Source organism: Rhea americana, unplaced genomic scaffold (assembly GCF_003343005.1).
Source record: "Rhea americana isolate MKP2758 unplaced genomic scaffold, rheAme1 scaffold_60, whole genome shotgun sequence".
In the NCBI taxonomy this organism is placed as follows: Eukaryota; Metazoa; Chordata; class Aves; order Rheiformes; family Rheidae; genus Rhea; species Rhea americana.
The window spans coordinates 3,345,630-3,367,429 of NW_028186757.1; the positions used below are offsets into that span (position 1 = coordinate 3,345,630).

General features: G+C 32.6%; 1 protein-coding gene across 2 annotated transcripts in view; it reads left to right on the plus strand.

Moving 5' to 3' along the window:
• Positions 1-21,800, plus strand: part of FSTL5 (follistatin like 5) — a 305,635-nt gene that overhangs the window by 150,836 nt on the left and 132,999 nt on the right. For both annotated transcript variants that reach the window (XM_085319846.1, XM_085319848.1), the window contains exons 5-6: positions 8,163-8,359; positions 18,772-18,892. In XM_085319846.1, the coding sequence (XP_085175972.1) occupies positions 8,163-8,359; positions 18,772-18,892 (318 nt within the window). The remainder of the gene's footprint in view (positions 1-8,162; positions 8,360-18,771; positions 18,893-21,800) is intronic.

Sequence of the window (21,800 nt, forward strand, 5' to 3'; positions counted from 1 at the left end):
GTAAAAGATGACTGACATATAAACTTTTGATTGACCATCTTAATAGTTAATATTGACTGTTGATTTTTATAACTATTTTAATATGCCTGATGGTCACTTTGAATTACTGTTAAGAAAAAATAGGATAGGAAGGCAGCTGTACTAAATTGGTAAGAAAACACTATCCAACAGTCAGAAAAAGCCAGAAGATATTAATTAAGATATTAATATTTTCCTCTCTAAATTTAAATTGAAACTCATCTACTATATGAACAACTTGATGAATAAAGCAGAGTAACTTTTGCAGTGTAGGCATATCTTATTGAAAAGTATTTTTGATGGAACTTGATTTGTTAAGCAATATCACACAATCTCTTAATAAATATTCTTTGCAGAGAAAACACAACTGCATAAAAAGTACCCTAACTCTTTAGGAAAATTCAGTGTGGTGGAACTTCCAGTATGCTTTCTATGCCATAGAAACTCAGCTATTCAGGGGCTTTTACAAAAAAGTCAGATTTACACAAAATGAAAGTAGCTTAGTTTATGTACTTCCATGGTCACACACTATAATTTAAATGCACGCCTGTGATTATAATTTATCTTGAGAGGAAATATCCATAGATTAAAATGAGATTGGTTCTACTAAAGGAATGTATGCCAGTCTGACATAGTGAAACTTYAAAATATCCTTTAGATGTTCCTGGAACAAACTGTTAAGCAGGCAGACTGGGACAAGAAACCAGAAGTGATGTAGTTCTAATTTCAAAGGGGCAATTCTTCATTCTTCAAGAGAAATAAAAACAGAACAAACTTAAAACAGAACAAAACATAYAGATACTGAGAAGTGAGGTCAGGGTGGAGAAACAACAAAATTCTATAGTTCTCATGAAAATTTGTGTCCTCAAATTTTTGGCAAGTTAAAGTGACTGAGTTAGCATTGCATGACATAGTATTCTAGCAATTTCAGTCATAAGTTTCCAGCTATTGACTCTTTTTTGAATTAAATAGTATCAAGCTAGAGCTGAAAAATTGAGTATGTTTTCAGCTGTTGCATGTTTGTTTTCTGCATCTAGTTGGTATTTTACAGAATTAAATATACTTTTTTTAAAAATATGTAGATTTAAGAACTGTCATAATATTCAGTAGAGAAGCACTCAAGCTAGAAGCAGTACATGAAACTAGTAAGACTTATCAGCTTGAAAATAGGCTTATGCTGGAACCAGACCAGTGTGGTTGGGTCACAATCAGTTGTGGATTCAATGGCAAATTGGCTGTTCCTTACATGAGTTTAACTTTATAGGCCTCTTTTTCCTTCTACTGTTGCCAAACTAGCGTTTTTCCTTGTGCCTCTGTGGAAAGAATGACGATAGTGGAGAACAGGTACAGAACTGTGGTGTTCAGCTTGGGAAATATTCTCTACATGTCTTACCTAGGTCACCTAAACTCAAGTTGTTTTATGTGGATTTATTGGCTTTGGTCGCTTGTAGCTCAGATTTCTCTGAATCACTCTAGCTTATACTTTAATTGTACCTCTAAGATGGATAGCTCCATTAAATGTCATTTTCGCCATTTCGCCATTTTTTTTTTTAATGGTAGTTTTATCTTMTTATTGAGATTTTTCTGAAATAATTACATAAATTATGCTAATAGATTGTTAAAGTGTTAATTGGTACCTTTTTAGCTCTGTGTGTGTCTGTAAATCCATTCACTTGGCMTACAGCAAAAGTCTGAGTGTAACAACTTAAAATCTCACCTTCATCAACCTGGTAAATACTCTACATTTTGGGAAGCACTTAGGAAAAAGATTGTGATTTCAGATGTCATGTTTCATTTCTTTCAATAATATTTTTTTAAATAAAAAGAGAGCCCTCTGACATATGCTGTCCAAAAAGAAAAAGCAAAACTCTCCRATGATTTGTTACTAAGCTTACATCCCACAAATAATTTCCCTCTGGATTTGGAATACTTTTTAATCTTTCATTATTTATTTTTTACAAAAGTAAAACTATAGCATTTTATAGCTTCCATAGTATCACTCTAAATAAATATTGCAAGATAAAAATTATCCAAGCCCTGTGGGAGGAAGTCTAACAGTGATGGTTGGTTAACTCCACTAGAGGGGAAAATATAACACTACATTAAACTCTTGTCCCAGCCTTCGTTTCGTGTCTGCCTTTGAGACACTGCTTTTGTCCTTTTCCTTCCTCTCTCAGCTTTTCTTTAATAAACTACAGGGAAGTCCAGGTTATCTTCTTATTAATGTTGCATGTTAAATTTTTCTAGTAAAATTGGAGTTATTTTTGCAATATATGGAACAAATACAAAAAACAAACTGAAAGCTTGAGCCAAATGCAAGGAATCAAAAAGAAAAAATATATTTCAGATAGAGCAGACACCTTTTTTTCCAACAGATGGTGAAAGGATTACTTATTCAATAATCKGATATGTTTGGAAAATTGGGCACACTTACTATATCTTCACATTTTCATCTTTTTGTTCTTATAGTAGAATGCCCAGACTTAAGACTTAATGCTGGCTTCTGTAGTATATTTGTGAGGATAAAGACACTCAATGAATATTAATGGTTCTTGATGCCTCTGAGGCAAGAGTGATTACTTTTTTGTTGATGAAGATACTAAGACATGGAAGAGTTAAAGGCTTATATTACATATGAAACCAGTAACAATAGAAATAAGAAGGCTTGTATTTCTTTTTTTTCTTAAACCATACTATATTTCTTGTATACTCTACATACACCAGTATTTTCCAAAAATGAGATAAAAACATCAGATACTTGGATTTAAGGAGCTGTTTCCTAAAAATGTTATCGTGGTTCAATCTTTAATATTTTCTATAAGTGCTAGAATTATGCTGGTGCAATATGCATTTGCTAAGTTTTCCTAAGTAAGTAATTAGTTTTTCATGTGTCTCTTTTTACAAATTAAGTAAGACTTAAATAATCAAATATAATGTTTTTTCCAGTATGATGGGCAAATATCATCTATTCAAAATTGTCTAGGAGGACAACAGCACTCAATCTCTAACTTCAGCTGTTTCCTAGGTAACTAAAACGCAGCTGCAGAATTGTGTTGTACAGAATGGAAGGAAAAAAAATTGTCAAGTCTTTCCACTTTTCTGCTATTTTTGAATTTGTGTTAAGCAAAGCCTAAGACTACTACTATTTCACAAATATTTTGATTTCTTTGATCCTTTATTTTATTTTGCTTTTAGATTTCTCCACACCTTAGGTGAAATCTATAGAAGATAAAATAAAACTTTGACATAAATCATGTTAGAGAAACAATGTACTATGAACTCTATGTAGTAGACTTAGTCCCTTCCCTAGATAAAGCAAGTATTGACATGACAGAGCAAGCAATAATGATAAATTAATGTTTATTGCTAGTAATTTTTTAAAGTTTTGTTGAATGTTCCACACACTGATGTTCCAGTGTTGTTCAGGCTTTCATAAATTGTTATGTAAAAATCAGGAATTTTGTATGATAATAATAATGCAATTCATTAATTAATGATGTCTAATTTTATAGTTAACTGAATTATGATTGAAAACTTTAAAATATAAAATACATTAAGGATTTTCTGTGAAACCGTAGTATTCAGAACTGAAATCGTACTACATTTTCTTTATCTGTGCTGGTCTGAACGTAACAGTATAATCATTGTGATAAATTTGAAAATGTGTCAGTGGTCTGAAAGAGTCTGTTATCATCATGTATCTTGATAACTGCAAAATAATCCTCTCAAGTTTTGTCAAATGCCATCTTCTTTGGCTTTTATAACATTGCAAGTAATGCAATTTATAACATTTCCAGTTTGTCCTTCTCCATTACGTTAAACACAAGCTGCTTTTCCTCACCTTCCAGGTTGTCATACTTAATCTCTTTTTACCACTTGTGTGCCATTCAGRCGACTATTTCACAAGTAATTCTTATTAAATTAGAATGTTAGTAAAATAACTCTTAAGTCTTTCTCTGTGCTGCTAGTCCAGCCTGGGAATAAACATCAGCAGAGCCTCATTTTCCTATTTTAAACATTTACTTTAAAGTTTCTTGTATATTACAAAAAAAAAAAAAAAAAAAAAAAAAAAAAAAAGAAAAAAGAAAAAAAAAAAAAAAAAAAAAAAAAAAAAAAAAAAAAAAAAAAAAAAAAAAAAAAAAAGGCAGTTATGTCAGGGAGAACAGGGTGTCTTTCAAGATAGTTATGTACTGTGTTGACTGTGATCTCCTTGTTTGTCACTTACATTCATCTATCATTTTTGGCCTTATGTTGAGTTTTATAGTCCTTGGTGTACAGTCTTGAATTTTTTATAAAACTCAAATATTGTAATGCAGTGCAGCTGTGTAATCCTGTTTTATCACAACTGTAATTAGCCTAGAAGATAAACGTGAGGTTAAATTGTCACTGACTTAAAATCTGTGTTGGAATGCATAGTGAGATTTAAGAGATGGACATTAGATCAACATTTAGGAAATAATGTTCTGTTCTGTTCTATTCTATTCTAAGAGATTACTTCTCTCTGCCAAATACAGCGAAAAATAACATAGTAATAGAAAAGTAGGAAGTACCTACATTTTGGGGTAGCATTGCCATATACTGTTCAGGCTATTTTTGAGGAGTGTACGCATGTATTTAAGTACACTGATTAAAAATTATAAGTTTCGGACAATACTTTTCTCCCTATTATCTTGTTTGACTTTCTGCAACATAAACTGAATTTAGTGTGAAGAAACTGAATTCTAAAGAAGTTCACTAGTGATTGTAAGTGATTGTTGCTTATATTTATGTATTTATTCTCATCTGTAATAACAAAGCATGTTCACTAGTTTTTATCATACACTTTAAAATCAATTTGATTATCTTGGTTGATATAATAAGGTAGGGGAACAGATGAGGTAACCATTCATCAAGTGAAGCCTGTACCCTGTCTGCCCAGGCCTCTGAACTTCTACCTTCCTCCTAAAGTTTACCAAAAAGATTAATTTCACACTGTGTCTGAAGGACAAATAAGCCATATTATTTTTATGTTATTCATTGTGAAGTGTCAAGAACACCCCTTTAAGAGCAACAGAAATGAAAACATATTTTTAGTGTTCTTTTGTAAGCTTATTTTTAAGATACTGTAGACTTCTGCTACTGAAAGTATGCTAAAATGCCCAGATATTGTTTTTCACTCTACTATATGGAAACGGTGTACTTGCGTGCAATCACTTTGACATAATTTTCAGATAGAGGGGAAGGGAAATACTTCTTCTATGTTATAGATAGAGAAGTGCAGCACAATGTGGTCAAAGGAAGTATGATGCATCTGGGAAAGCAACTGTTGATAAGGAGGGTCTTCTATATGGATTAGACTAACCTCTTTAGATAAATGAGAAATAAAATAGCGTGACTGATGACTGAAGAAGCGATTTTCTGAAAGGTGTTAGCAGTGTTTTCATCATGAGGACTGGCTCTCAAACTCAATATTAAAAAAAAAAAGAAGAAGAATTGTCCTGGGCTCTACCAGGACATAGTAAGCATATGAGAAGCAAACGGACTAATATAACTGGGACTGTAATTCAGACTCAGGTTGATCTGTAGAGTGAGCAATTACAGCTGTTATCTTTCAGAAATGGTACAGACCATCCCATAGAGACAATAGGCTTTAACATTGCTGCTGAGTATAAAATAATCATCTACTGAACATGGTTTATAGAAAGATGGAATGGCTTTGTGAAGCCCATTCACCTTGTTTGTACCTGGTTTTCAAAAAACTGTTATTTTGATTAATGTTTCAGAATCTATAAAATAATTAACTATTTTTTTCCTCTGTAGTTAAATAAGTCTCTTTTCCTAATTCTATTTTCCTTGAGATTAAAGAGACTTTGCTCTTTTCTGTTGGTAATTAATAGAACATATTGACAAACTTAACCTGCATTTATGATGAAAAATATTTTCAAAAGAAATTATGGGAATAGGAAAAATAAAAATGAAATGTTATCTCAATATAGAATGCCTGTAACAGAAATTAGCAACATGTTGTCAAACAATTATGGTTTTTTTGCTGATGTGGTAATATATAATACAATGCATGTACCAGTGTAATTTAATGTAAGGTATTTGATCAGAAATAACATTCTGGTAGCATAATTAGGAATGCGGCCAAGAATTTAACTGCTTCCTATTCTTTATTTATTACTACTTCAAATTTCTGAAATGAAGGAGTCTACTCTGTGTACCAATAGGACTCTCACAATTGACTTTGTATGAGGTAGTGTTTATGTTGTATTTCAAAAAGAATGCTAGAAATAATTTTCCCTTTTGGAAAAACGTAAGTATAGATTATAAATATGTCATAATATATACCCTTATGTGATTATACAGCTAATTTCAGTAATATATGCTAAGTAACAAGAAGCACAGAGAAAAGAAATATATTGCAGAAAATACAGCATTGTCTGCATTTTTTTTTATTTGCTCACAATACTTCCTCAGAAAAAAGTAGTTGATTCATTCTGTAAACTTTAGATCTTAAGCAAAAGTCAAAGGCACATCAAAAGTCTTAACTATATYGAGATTAAACTTCTCAGTTAATCTTTTTTAATGAAAATTATTACAATATTTTTCATTGCAATATACAATATACATTTTTTTTTCTTTTGAACTTAGTCAACTTTATCTTCCATGTGGAAGGCTTTGTATTACACATGAAAATGTTCTCCATGTTAAAAGAAAAATTGATCTTTAAGGTTTTATTGAACACTTACATAATAATCTTTTTATAGATGGCAGAAGTGAATGTATATTCACATCCAAATCAATCATTAAAATGAGAGGCAATGACCTTTGCCTTTTTTTTTTTTTCTTTTTTTTTTTTTTTTGATGTGATTCAGACATGTAGGGACTCATCACAGATGAGCTCAACTTTTATGTGTTGCGTGTCCTCAGTCTCCATGCCTCTGGCAGGTCAGGATAAATGTGCAAATATTATATGTAGCTTAGATGGTCAGTTAAAAATCGCTTGATTTTTATTTCTTCCCGTTACTCCAGCTATAGGACTGTCAGCAGCTACCCCCAGGCAGTGGCTTAGGGAAGGATCTTACCCTGGGGTGGTTTAGATTCTTGGGAACATTTTGTCTCTTATTTCCATGTTAGCAGGTTAAACTCACAGTTCCTTATAAATACTTGTTTTTTTATCATAGCACCTAAAAATAAGCACGGAACATTCTTTGTGAAGCAGCATAAGTGTTGGGGCCTTGAATTCACGACTTGGAGCTTAACAGAAGAAATAGCTAAGTGTAAAAGTATTTTTGCAACAAAGACATGGTAATTGTATTGTGTTGGTCTGGATTTACATGGCCTTTCTTGACAAACAACTATTTTGAAATTTTAAGGTCATCTTTATAAAACCAAAAGCTTCTAAACACATTGTTTAATTTAAAATGTACACTGATTGATGTGCGAGAATAGCAGAAATAGGCCATATTGTATTTTGTTTTAGAACAAACAATAACTATAATTGGTATTTCCAGGCTGTTTGCTGTAGCAATTTCAACTTTATAAAAAGATTTGATAATGAAGAGATTACTGGATCTTGTCATACATATCCTTTCTCATGCCCTGGCAAAACCACCTTCTCCTATTCAAATTTCTTTGGTATGTCCAGTAGATAAAAGATAGGGTCAGTCTATGAGCACTCAGTTGCAATTTCTCCTGAAGTCAAATGTTGTTATAAAATGTATTCTTTTTTCATGCACCATTTTCTATCAAGCTTGCTGTTTTACAGCATATATTACATTGCAGTATTCACTTTATGAATGCTTATACAAAATGCTTTAACAAATAATGCTTTTAAAAATCTTCAGATATGGCTTTCCAGAATGATCTGAAATGGAAAAAGAGTGGCCTTAGAAATTATTAAAAGGCTTTCTTTAGTTTCTGTATACAGAAAACTTTCTTAGCACCAAGTACCTAGAAGTGCAATTATTTTTGACCTATTCTGAAGATCAGATAAAAAAATGATTTGGATCAAATCATTGCAGAACAAATACCTTGCCTCATAAAGCAATCCTGTTAATGTTGTAAAAGACAATACATTCTGCTTTTTTTTTATTTTTTCTTTTAAACCTCTCAAAAGAAATCAAATTCAAAATAAGCTTATATTGTTATTTCCTTTTCAGGGGATAAATGTAAACCTACTGAATACAACAAAGTGAAAAATATGTTACTGGATCTACAAAACCGGAGATATGTTGCACAATCAAAAGATAAAAGCATCGAAGAGAAAATGTCTTTAAAGAAACTTCTCGTAGATCACATGTTTAATTATTTTGATTCTGACAACAATGGACTTGTGGATAGTAATGAATTATCTCAGGTAAGATTTAGATTTTATTTCCATTAGCATAGTATCTAGTCAACTCCCTTTGGGGCTAAAAAGTGATGCCATTTGCATACATGGCATATTATGTTAGAATGTTTTCACTTTAGAAAAYACATATGAGCATCTTAGATGAAAGAATTTATTCAATAAATTTGAAACAACTTAATTATTCAGAAATTTGAATACAATATTAAAGAATTTAAGCTAGGGGGTTAAAATACTTACAGCTTGTTTTGACTGTGAATTATCTTTTCCTCTCAGTATTATCTTTATTATTCTCTTCTGTGTTTGAAACAATTTCTCTATAAGAAGGAGAGGGAATAAATGTTTATAAATGTATTATTAGTGTTTTTTTTCACATCTCTTCCTTTCAAAAGCCACAGTGTTGTAAAGTCTGACCATATGGATGTATCTTAGAGTTATGAAACAAGAGTGATCTCATAAAACACTCGTATAGTGTAAGAGTATTCTTGTTTTGTAAGAGGTCTAGAGGAAGAGAGGAGCAGTATCAGGAAGAGAGAGTTCCTGGGAGTCTCTAAACGGGAAGCTCGAGGAACTCATCAGAGATCTAAGCCAAAAACTTGCTTGCTTTGGCAAGCATGACCATGCTAGCTTTAATCTGCCTAAAAGGGTAAGAATAAGTATAGCAAATGAACTTTGATTTACCAGCCCATGCAGATTTGCCAGCTTTGATTTAGCAGCCCATTTCTCCATTCTTGAGAAATCTGAGTGTGACAGAGCTTCCTTAAGGAGTCAAATACTGTGAAGCCACACTAAGTTCAAGAGAGGTATGGTTTTCCATATGGCACTGCTGGACAGAATCCCATATTTTTAAGTTGAGTCACAAATTTTAAAACTGTTTACAGGTGAAGGTATACCTACAGTTTAGAAATGACTGGAATTATCATTTCCATTGCAATTAACTTTTGAAGCTTAAGAGGCAACTTCAAGGATAAATACATTTCTTATGAATAAAATGCAAATGTAAGTGAAATTTTAAATAATAATAAATTATCCATTTWAAAAAAAAAGAAGGAAAAATAAATCATTCTTCCATACTTTATAAGAATTTTAGATTTTTTCAACTTTTGCAGGAATTTGCATATATGTACATATTACAAATAATATTTTTTAGATTTACATACTGTATGAATATATAAATGAGATTTATAGATATTTATATTCAAGTTTAATACTTGATAGATATGTATCATCAACACTTGAAACAGAATGTGATAGTGATTAATACATTGGTTGGCAATATAAACTGAATTTTAAAACCTCCTGTATTTTACTACTAGGAAACAGTTTGGTCTCTTTGCCACAGCCCGACTTAGGCACTGGAAAATAGCTGAGTATTTTTCATCACTACAAATCCATCACCTGATTATCAGAGAATAGTAATCTGTTCAGGAGAGGATAAAGATTAAGGTACTAGTGCCAAAGATCAGGATCAAGAGACATTCGCATATTTTGCAAGTGTATGTAAAGAAACAATTCTTCTCAGTTTTCAGTTGCTATACCTATACTTTTTTTTTTTTCTTCCTGCTTTTTCTTCATGTTGAAGTGCTTTTAAAAATCATGTAGGTTCTTACAGTACAGTGTTGTCAGCACATGTTTTACATGCTTTTTTTGCATGTCTATAAAAATGAATTTATAAAGGGAACTACAAGTTAATTCTTTTTTCACAAGTATGGAAACCTGTCAAGTAGCCTTAACATCCAATCAGGACACTTTAAATTACGATTTTTACTGGAATTCATAGCAGAAACATTGTTAACTAATCCAAAGAATAATGGAAAATAGATTCATTACTAGTGCTGTGTGACTTGTTACGGCATGTTTTGCGAAGAGAAACCTGTTGCTAACCTGTTGCCCCCAGAAACTGTTCTTTAATCACTTTGAACGAGGAAGAAGAACAGTGATGATGTTTGTGCTTCTCTTGAAGCCTTCTGGATAGCAGCAGCTTCAGCTAAGAGCCTTTGTTTCCCTTCCGTACATCGAAAGGAAACACTGATCTTTGATTTCCGTAATAGCATGCAACGTGGTGGTTAAGACCCAGCACTTTGAGTGATTGAGGGAATTTTTAGCCTGCGTATTTGCTGAGAACAAACAGAGCACATGATTCAATTTTCTCTGAAGACTCAAAGCAAGAAGGCAATTTAASAGAATTTAATGCAACATTTTTAAATTAAATGCGCTTTTTCAGAGCATTCTTGTTGAATGCTTGACAAGTTTAGATTCTACTGTGATTTATCCAGCTGAAATTTTTTTTGTTAAACATAAATTTGATAAATCAGGAATTTTTTTTGCAAAGTGAGATTAGGCTCTTGCTGTCTTCTGTCCTTAATGGGTGTGATAGCAATCAGTATTTCTGCAAATTGGAATTGTTTTAACAAGGGAGAAGAAACAAAAAGTTAGTCTTGAATATCCTATCTAGAAGGTATTGATTTTATTTTGTAGGTATTGATTTATAATGTAAGAGGGGTCGCTGGCTGTGAGAGGCTAGTGGGCCCATTAACTCTGAAAAGATGGTTTCCCATCCTTTTTGGGGGGAGAGAGGGATGAAGATGGAAGTAAGGAGGGCAACATGCTTCTGAAAGGTCTTGATAATTCACTTTAACTGAATAGAAGAGCTTGTACTCTTGAAAATGTTCTCAAGATTAACATAATTTTTCATCTCTAGTCTGCTCRCAATTCCAGCAAAATTTTGCAATACACWGGCCCATCATRMATAATAGTGCTTTTCTGCATTTTAAATTTAAATATATTARTGGAGTATGAAAAATAACATTTATTACAGAAAACAATAAGTAATACTGAGTAGTTCATATTCATATGARTTTGAGCTAAAACTTACTTTTTTACTGCACCTAAACTTGACAGCTCCTTGAAGAGTACAGGAGCAGTCAGGTTCTTTGACTGCATTTTATTATCATATCTGTGTATTCATCCTACCTAATGTAAAATTCAAATGAATAACTTGCAGATTTGAAATGATGACATCAACACTGGAAATTTTATTGGTATATTTTTGGTTCAGAAATCGTAAATTTCTTGTATTTACATCTTAGCATAAAAAAAAGGATTACTTTTTTCTAGGAAAAGATCTTTGTCACAGAAAAATKTTTAAATAGCTATTTCAAATAGGGAGAAAGTTTAAAAAATATACTCCAAGTTTTATAGTAATAAATCAAAAACTGTCAAGCTACCTGTTTTCTTTCATTTGAACAATTCTGTCATCTAGATAAGATTTTTTATATGGCTCTGTAATTTAATATAGAATTATAGTCAAAAAATAACTGTAGCCCTATTTACCCAGTACAAACATCAGAAAAGACATTCTGCAATGAAGGTTGGAAACCTGCGGGATCGTGCAACTCCATGCAGGCTAAGTGTAAACCTTTTTTGTATGGGTAAATTTGCCGTATTTCTCAAACTTGACTGCTTTCACTGCTTGGCCAAGTTCGTTTTGTGTTCAAGAATCCAAATAGTACACTGGCAGGTGAGATATGGCTTTGGTTTTTGTAAGCACTGACTGATGATATTAATCTTGTAGCCCACCCTGTTTGGAGGGACAGCTACTAACTAGAAAGAATATCTGCTGCTCCTGCAGCGTGGCAGACAAAATTATCATCACCATCATCATCACCTGTGATTTAACATAAATACAACATATCTACAAGGCTTTAGTAATTGCATCTCTTGGGGTTGTTTCTTGAAGGGATTTAGATGAATCCAAAATAAAGGAAGATAATTTATTCTTCTAGGTTAGTTACGAATTTTCTGCTGTGAAATGACTTTTTTTTTAATCTATTCTCTCTTATCATTTGCAAAAACAAGATAGAATTTATTACAAATGATCTTCAGTGTTCCTGTTACTGTGGAGTGCTTGATTACTACATATTTCTGTTGCTGCATAGGGGAGAAAAAACATCAGAACTATTATGGGGAGACAAGGGAATAAAATGCATTGTTTTTTTTTGTTGCCTCTCCAGTGATGAATGCAGTTATTCCTATATGGTGGAATTGCGCTTTTATAACGGAAAAACTTCTCTGTTTACCATCACTGAAAGATACATAAGCTTTAAGCACACTTTATCTTGCTCTAGAGTGAAATTAAATTTCCTTTTGTGTGTGAAAGTGAAATAATCTATACTTTATTAAACTTAGAGCTGTTTTCCTTCTGTTTATTTGCTATACTAGTGAATTAATAAAACAAAATTTAATGTAGAAGGGAAAATTTTCCTCAAGTGCCATGATGCAAAAGCAAGTTGAATATAGGATAATTATAAATAATAGATCTTCTTCTTCCTTTCCCCTCTTTTTAATGATTTACTTTCTGAAGTCAAAGAATTTAGCATTCTTAGTTATTATTTAATATCTCAAATATCAGGCCATGTTTCTCTTATTTACCAGCTTAACATAGTACAGATACAAATATGGTACATTTTTATTAAAACTCATTTTCATTCCTGCCTTTTAATTCAATATTTTCTCAATGTCATTTAATTCTAGTTATGGAGACAAAAAAAAAAAAAAAAAAAAAAAATTCAAATGAACCGCTCATTCTCAGGAAATTGTACAAAGTTCATCACATTCACGGAGATTTGCATGTCAATTTTACATGCTTCAAGCAGAGGTGATATCAAAGTGGCAGACTTTATAAAGTATGGTGAACATTTGAACAGTGTTGCTAAAATTTCTAAATTTCTCTACAATGGGGATTTGTAGAGAAATACAYGAGGCTGATGCATGTATAGCATAGCATCTTTATAAACATCAAGCGTTCTTATGCAAAATAAGATTTTTTTAACAAGCAACAAATGCCAATGTTTATATAGCTGTGTGCATTAGTTGTTGTTGTCTGTAATTTGCAAGACTGCTGCATCATAGTAGAACAGAGTCTTCTGTAGATCAGTAGAACTGTATCAATGAACAGCTTGGTTATTGTATACTAGCTTTAAAAAAATCTAATCCGAAGGTATTATAAACATAGTTTTAATGTGTAATGCAGCATTAATTGTTGCTAAATGTAATGATGAGATGATTTTTAATTAGTTTCTTCTTTGGTCTTTATGATCCTTTTCCTCAAATTTGCTTCAATGACTGTCAGGTGTTACATTTAACAACAAAAAGTTGCTCATTTATTAATGGAGAATAGATGTATGTCTCTCTTTATGCGACTGACAGCTTGGACTGAATTATGGCTGCATCAGAGATTAAGATTCCTAAGCCATGTTCCCTGTGTTGTGCCACTGAGATCTGAGAAAACAACAACAGAATTATATCTTCAGTTTTTAATTTTGCATTAATGATGTTGCACTTTGTGTCAGCTGATACTCAGTGGCACCTGTTTGCTCAGCTGTATCTAATATAAATTACATCTTTACTTTCACTATTGATATCCCCAATCTTTTTTTTTTTTTTTTTAATCAGTCTACCTTGTGGAGCCGTAACTTTTACTTTTCTATTACTTCTTCAAGATGTTTGGTTTTGCTTTTTTATTATTAGTAGAATTATTTATTCTTTATTTGGAGAACTTGGAGCTGGGAGAAGTGGTATTGATCATCTTTCCTTTTAAAATTTTTTTAACGAACTTTGTTGCTTTCTTTTTCCCCCATGCATCACGGGCAGAACTGCATTTTGTCTACTAAACTTGTTTATATATTTTCTCCCTGTTGCTTAGAAATGAATTATTATATAGGTTACACTATTTATTTTTACTATCACTATTTTAAGAAAGACTTAATGCCCTATATTCTATTCTGGATGCAAAACAAAAACAAGAATCCTACAAGACAAGGCTAAAATAGGGGGAAAGAAAAGAGAAGATGTTAAGAACTAGAAGTGGGATATTGCTTATACTATGATCACAGTCCCAAACGCCTGACGTCTTGATCTGTGTTTGCTGACTTTGTTTTTAACAAGTAGAAGCACTTCCCATGATTTTCTTGCATTATGAGTAATTCTGGTGACTCTCATGATTATATCATAACTCTACTGGATTAGATAGAATTTGTGTAGTTAGCTATTTGAATGGCATGTGGGGAAAAGGGCTATTACAAATGTTTTTCAAAATACGATTTATTCTGATCTATGTAAAGTAAACACTGTATTTATGGAAATGCAATGGAAAATTTGCTATACTTGAGCATGCTCTGAAATCTCAGAAGAGTTTGAAATCAAGTAATTGCATATATGCCTTGCATGACACACTCATAAGAGTAKGCAGATCATCTTTATTAAGTTTTAACATTTACAACAAGAATTTTATTTCTAGCATATGATTCACTAACATTTTGCCTGTTTCTCTTCTCCATAACTAATCTTTTTTTCTTTCTGTTTTATTTAAGCAAGGACTGTGATTTAAACATGGACCATGATAAAGAACTGGTTCAAGAGTCAGTTTCCTTGAATTTTACTCTCCTCTCTTTCACAGAGATTAATAGAATTTAAATCTCAAGGGAGACTATTACATCATCTAATCTAACTTTATCATAGACATGGAATTTTGTTCAATTTGTTTTACATGTTTAGTTCAGAAACTGTAATAACTTGTTTTTAACTAAAGCAAAAAAAGTACAAGAAGGTATGCAGCCTTGATTTGAAAATATCAAGGAAGAGCCCCAGAATTTAAGGTTGATTGTTTTTCTTCTTTGAATTTTAGAGTCTTTATTCAAATTTCCTGTCCCATTAATGTCTGTTTACTAAATTGAAGAGTCCCTATTTATATATATTTTTTCTCCTATGGAGGTACCTATAGAAAGTGATAAAGGGACTTGTTAGTCTCCCTTTTGAAAATAAACAATGAAGGTAGAGATTTTTAACTCCCTTAAGGTAAAGTGTTTTCAGCAGATTTCCAATTACTTTTATGGATCCATTCTAACTTCTAAGTTTTCTTCTCGTTTTTCATTAAATTTAGTATGTGCAAGTCAAAACTGAATGCTGAGTTTTAGTACCAGTCCCACCACTGCAATATACAGAAGTAAAAATATTATTTCTACTCCCAGTTACCTTGTTAAATAGCCAAAATCATATTGCTTACTTGCACTACAGAATGTATAATGACTTCTGTATCCAAAGTAATTCCTGCCTATTTTTCAGATTTCCAGGATATGTTTATCCCTGTTAAGATATAGTCTAGGTTCTTGTTTTTGGATGAGTGACCTTGCATTTGGCTTTATAGAACCACATATTCCTTTCCTGAAAACATGTGATCCATTTCATTCCATATGCTGCCCTGTCTTCCACCTCATTGTTATTCACCTCACCAGGTTTTACCATCTGCCAAATTTCTTTTAATATTTATATTTAAATTATCAAAAAGATTGGGATGAGTCCCAGCCCTTTCAAAATCCCACAAGGTTGTTTCAGCCATTGATGATTCCTCATTGACATCTATTTCTTCAGGTTTTGCAATTACTGATGTTTTTATCCATGCAAGAGGTGCCTTATTGATACTGCTTAGTATTAATTTCTCTTGTAACACTGCAGGGTGCTAAATTAAAAATACTTGCAAGAATGTATTATGTTTACCAAGCTGCCTTTATAAATTTCTAATTTAAGTAAAAGAAAATGAAATCAGAGTTGTCTCACAGGCTGTAGTTCCTAGATGATGATGATTAAAAAAAAAATCCTTTCATGGCAACATTTAGTAATAAAAAAAATATTTACAATCTTTTTTGTGAATTCCAGTGTTTATTTCTTGAACTAATGTTGTTCGTTCTTCTTTCCCTATTTGAATATTTACACTGTATCAGCATGGGTCTCATCTTACAGAATTTCTCTGATATTTGAACATGTATTAAAAGTTAATATCAAGAAGAAAAAAGGTCGTGCAGCCTGTAGTTTAGGGACTATAGGACACAGGTTGTTTGATCATGCTGATTTTAAAGCATTTGACCATAAAATAAGTTGTTTAACATCAGCTCTGCTAATCGCTTGGAAAGTAGCAAGTTTTACTGTGCAACAGTCTCATATAGGTTGTAATTTCCTGTAACAATCAATCTGCTCTAACTAGAGTCTGCCACAGAAACATGTAATTCCACTTTTTCAAAATCCAAATCCCCACATCTTGATGTGTATTTTGTCAGATCTCATGACAGAATATTAATCTCTGCCCCTGAAGAGAAAGGAAAGAAGAAAAAAACCAACAAAGATTAGTTTTGCTTTCAATCGAGCAATTGATCTGATCCACAGACCACACATAGGGGTGAGAGTTGGTGAAAGTTGGAACTGCTCTTTTGACAGCAGATCATGGTTAATTCAGATTAATGACGGTATAAAATTGCTTCTTTACCTTCTGAAGTCTGTACTCACTGACATTTTTGAGATCTACATGTAGGTCAAAACTGAGTGACTTTTTAAAAGAATACCAAGGTGTGTTGCTAATGTAGAGGTTATGATATATACAAAGACACTGAATCTCAAATCCACTATCAAAATGAGACTACTCAATGTTAAAATTAAATAATCAATAATAAATCAATAAATATAAATTAATCTTACCTGTGTGTAGCATTATTCTTGAAAATGTCTGAAACATTCTGTCAATTAATTTATATAAATTGGAACAATTCTAAGTGAAAAACAACAGAAGATAGATTTCAGACATACAAAATTTCAATCCAAGGGTTTTTAGCTGAGATTGCTGATATTCAATTAAAAATACCATATTATAATGGGAAGTGTTATGAGACTTTAACAGTGGGTTTTATTGCAGCACCTTAAAATTTTAAAGTTTTAATCCTTGTCTGTATGATCAAAGCTAATGAGAATAAGTGCTTTAAACTAGTTTAGAGCACCTTTTATCAAAAACAAGGAAAGTAACAAGTACTTTTCACCTGAAATATTCTATTTTCATGGATCAAATGTGTTATCAAACACCTTTTGTAGCCTCAAAAGCTTAGGGATTTCTTTTATAATGAAGTTTTCAATACATATCATTTTATCTGCAGTGCTACCTTTGTAAAAAATAATGGGCTTAGGTTTATTAATTTTTCCTGGCTGCATTTCTGTCCCTTACAGAATGCAACTTCATTTTTCTTATTCCAGTTTAACGTAAGCCTAATAAACAGGCTTTTAAAGTATGAGTAGTAGCTAGCACTAATGCTCAGGAAGCACAATATGTACCTTTAATAATAGCTAAAGCTATCTGTGTGGCAATTTTTGATGTCTTTGAGTGGTTTTCGTACTTTCTAGCTTACTAACAAGGTTATTATCTTTTATAATGCTTTTATATTACTGTATAGGAGATTAAAAACATTTTTTGCTCTTTCAAGTATTCTGTCTCTTTGCTCTAATATTCCTTTTGTTCTGTGTTTTTTGTTTGGAAATGTTCTATTTACATGAATAAAAACTGAATCTGTTCATCTCTACTCCTGTCAATTCCTTTGCAGAGCAGCTGAAAAAAGTCTCTGTATCCTCTACTTTTTAGAAGCTATCGTATGATAATACAAATATAATGGCTTTGCAGTTCTCTTGGGAGACTGATGGAGGGCAGGAAAAGCAATTATTTTACAAAAAAACTTGAACTATAATCTCTCTTTGAATGTCTACTAAAAAAATTAAACCATACAAGCTTTCAGCAAGGAGTTGTTTTCCCTCACTTACATGGATTTTTTTTTGCTTGTTTGTTTTTAACATACGCAATGTAAGATGCAAATTCAGAACATTTGTGGTTATTAATATCTTAAAATTCCTTGGCTGCAATCCAGGTAGAKGTCGACAACACATACAGACTTCAAACCTAAATAGTACACAAATTAAAGAACACTTCTCTGGGAGTTCACTTGAGTTAAAATCTAACAACTGTTAATTATAATCCATTTCCAAAGTGGATGTGCCCCCTGTTGAGAAACTGAGCAGTCTTTTCAGGTTGGCTACTTTTGTAAAGGTCTTTGGGATGATAATAGGCTTGTCAAAAGCCTGTAAGAAGCTGATATAATTAGTAATGTAATAGGAGTCTGTTTTAGTTAATTTCAAAAGTTCTCAGTTGCTTTTGAGGTTGGGAATTAGGACTGAGAGGAGAAGAATTACATCATTATTATATGCAGAAAATAATCTGGTGCATATATTAACTTATTCACCATCCTATGCATGAACATATGTGCATCCTGCCATTCACAGTATCTTTATAGTGCTTCTGTCTAGCTGCATTATATACTCTATACATTCCAAAAGCTTTTGTATAATCTCAGTGACTCTATTCTAAAGGTATTAACTTTTAAAACTGCAATAAATAATTACAAAGTAACTGGAAATCCCTGACTTTACACAGTTTGCAGTTCATTGCCCCAAAGCAACTTTAAAATGATCTATTAAGTGATTATTAGAAACAATTAATTATGCCAGAGAACTATAAGAGCTCAAATGTAATTTCATGGTTATAATTTTCTTGTCAGGTAATAAAACGGGCTGAGCTTGGCAAGGATCTATCTGACTGCTCTCTGTTCGATTTGCTGAAATATRATGATTATAACAGTGACAAGCACCTAGCTCTGGAAGAATTCTATAGAGCTTTTCGTAAGTACAAAGATTAGCCTATTATTCTCTCAGTTTTCTGTCTCTTGCTTTGTCTTTCTAAAAGAGTATTTTATTTTTGATTTTTTTTAATTTTGAAATGTCATGACACGGTACTTAAATCATGAGTACAATTTAACAGTTGTGGTGTAGTAGAGAACTTCATAGCAGAAATCAATAAGAGATCCATTAGTGGCCAGATTTCTGAGGGATTCTGGTAATGATGAATTCATAGGTAATCTTTCTTAATGCAGACATGCACTGATAAGTTTGTGTTGTGCACTAATGAAAAATTATTAGTATACTGACATTATCAGTGTAGCCGAAAAAGCTAGGGTACTTCCCCACGTTCTTTATTTATGGGTGTTGATGAAACCAGTTCTGACAAACTGAGCAACAAAAGTAGCACTTTTAATAGTTATTTGATCTCTTCAAAGGAGACAGAAAGAGAGAGATGGATTTGTGGTATAGTTTATGGTTTATTTTTCTAATGATTATATCACAGTTGAAAAATTAGAGCAACAGTGTTTGTAGTGGACATTCTCTGAAATATTCTGGTTTTATTTGTTCTTTAAAGAAGTTTTAAAAAATCAGCTACTTTAACTCAAAAATGTTTAAACCACAGAATATTTGACTCTCCCCACAGTTCTCTATCACTTGAGCTGACAGAGAGTGTCCGTCTTTGATTTTTTCATTCTTATATCTTTTTCCGTCTACGTGTAGATACCAATCTGAGTTAAGAATTGTTAAGATTTCCTCTTCCTCTTTAAAGTATATATGCTCAGCAGCTGGAACAGAAGTTACAGACATTTACTCATTCCAAAGGGTAGTAGAGAATATTTGGGTATGTAATGTTGAAGAAACGGATCTTATTCAAAACTCTGTGCAGAATTTCAAGGGTTCTGTGTTTTGTTCCTTTGTGATTTTTTTTCTTAATATTACTGTAACTCTAATGAATGCTCCTTTAAGTAAGGAAAAGGAGTGGAAGAAAGCAGAGAGAAAATTTGACTGTCATCTGAAGACTGTAAATTCAGAATCAACCATGACAGTAAATAATACTGCTTTGTGAAGAGTTCCCCACAGACAACAGGAACTCTTTTTTTTTTTTTTTTTTTTCCTCTCTCTCTCTCTATTAGTAGAAAGTAAGCCACTTTAACAACAAAAATTAGTCATTGCCTATCTTAGAAATGTTAAGATGCATATACAAGGGTGTATACACACACATACACAAGTGTATATTATGCAAATTACTTTGATGAGCTCATTTTGTCTGACAAAATGAGTTTAAAATAAACAGGACAACTAGATGTGAATAACTATGCAATGAGATTTGAGATCGAGCAACATTAGGATCATAATGAAGTAAATCTGACAACAGCATCTACTCTGTTGTACTTCTGTTGTAATGTTGGAAGCAAAGTTTCTTGTAGCGTAAAAACATCTTTAAAAAAAATCCTCCAATTAAAATACTAGAATGGACAAATATGCAAAACATGAAAGTAGAACTATAAGGAAATAAGTATCAGTATTCTTCAGTAAGTACTGCAGTATAACTTAGAATTTATTCTATAGATTCTGAGCTGAAAGCACCTGTAAAATATATGTTAATAGAGAGACAAGCCTACAGCAAAGGATGAAGAGAGTGATAGTTTGGGAACACCGAAACTGAGACAGGTGTGGGTGTGTAAAATGATTGTAATGTTATAAAACCAAGGGATTTAATTTGTCTCTGGGCCTGTTTAGGATTATAGCATAATTCAGGCTGGAAGGAGCCCCAGGAAGTCTCTAGCCCAAAGTTCTACTCAAAGCATGGTCAGATAGGAGGTCAGCCCAGGCTGCTCAGGGCTTAATCCAGCTGGGTCTTGAAAACCTCCAAGGACAGAGATGGAACAACCTCTCTAGGTGCGCTGTGCCCATGGGTGACTACYTTCATGGTGAAAAAGTTATTCCTTATATCCAGTCCGATCCTCTTGTTTCAGTTTATACCTGCTGTCTCTTGTTGTTCCACCATGCACTGCTGTGAAGAACCTGGCTCCATCTTCTCAGTGCCCTTTCCATATGCTCTGGGGGCTGCTCTTGGGTCTCTCCAAAGCTATGTCTTCTCCTGGCTAAACAAGCCCTGTTTCCTCAGCCTCTCTTCACAGGCCCAGTGCTCYAGCCCCTGAACATTGTGGTCATCCTCCTTGAACTTGATTGACTGTTGGTGTCTTTTCTATACTGAGGACTGTGATCTTCATTAAACTTGACTTTTAACTTGTTTACAAACACAGAAGATGCTAATATTTTATTATTATCAATTATGGATTATGCCTCTAAAAAGTCCACGAAATTAAGCTAATAGACTGGACTTGCTTSAGATAGGCATAAACATACCAAAAACTGAAAACTCAACAACTGTCAAGAATATTTTGTTTATGGCTCACTTGATACAGATCAGCTGAAGCTGATCTTCTCTCTGWGTGCAGCTTGCTCCAGATATGTGGTATCACTAGTTATTAAACTTTTGCAGAGCTGAGARGATACTCAAGTTGCACAGGAAAAGTAATCAAAATAAACTATAAATGAGGGTGCTRTTTTTATGAGAGCCTAGATGTGCAAATGAGAACTGATTCTAAGTTCACCGCATAGAAAAGTTGTTTAGAATGCTGTCATTTAGTGCTATTATGAAAGAAAGGTGGCCTGTTTGAGCATCAGACAGACAGACAACTGGCTGGTGCCTAAGAGGAGTAACAGGTCATTTTGCAGCAAGGTACAATATGTTATTCAGAGGAGAAATGTGTTGTCTACTATGTTGAAAWTTGTGTTTAGCATATATTAACAAAATAAAATTTTCAAGTATTGTAGTGTTTGTATATTCCTCTCCTTACTTGTAAGGGAAAACTTTTCAGTCAACTGACAGCATGTCTTGGTT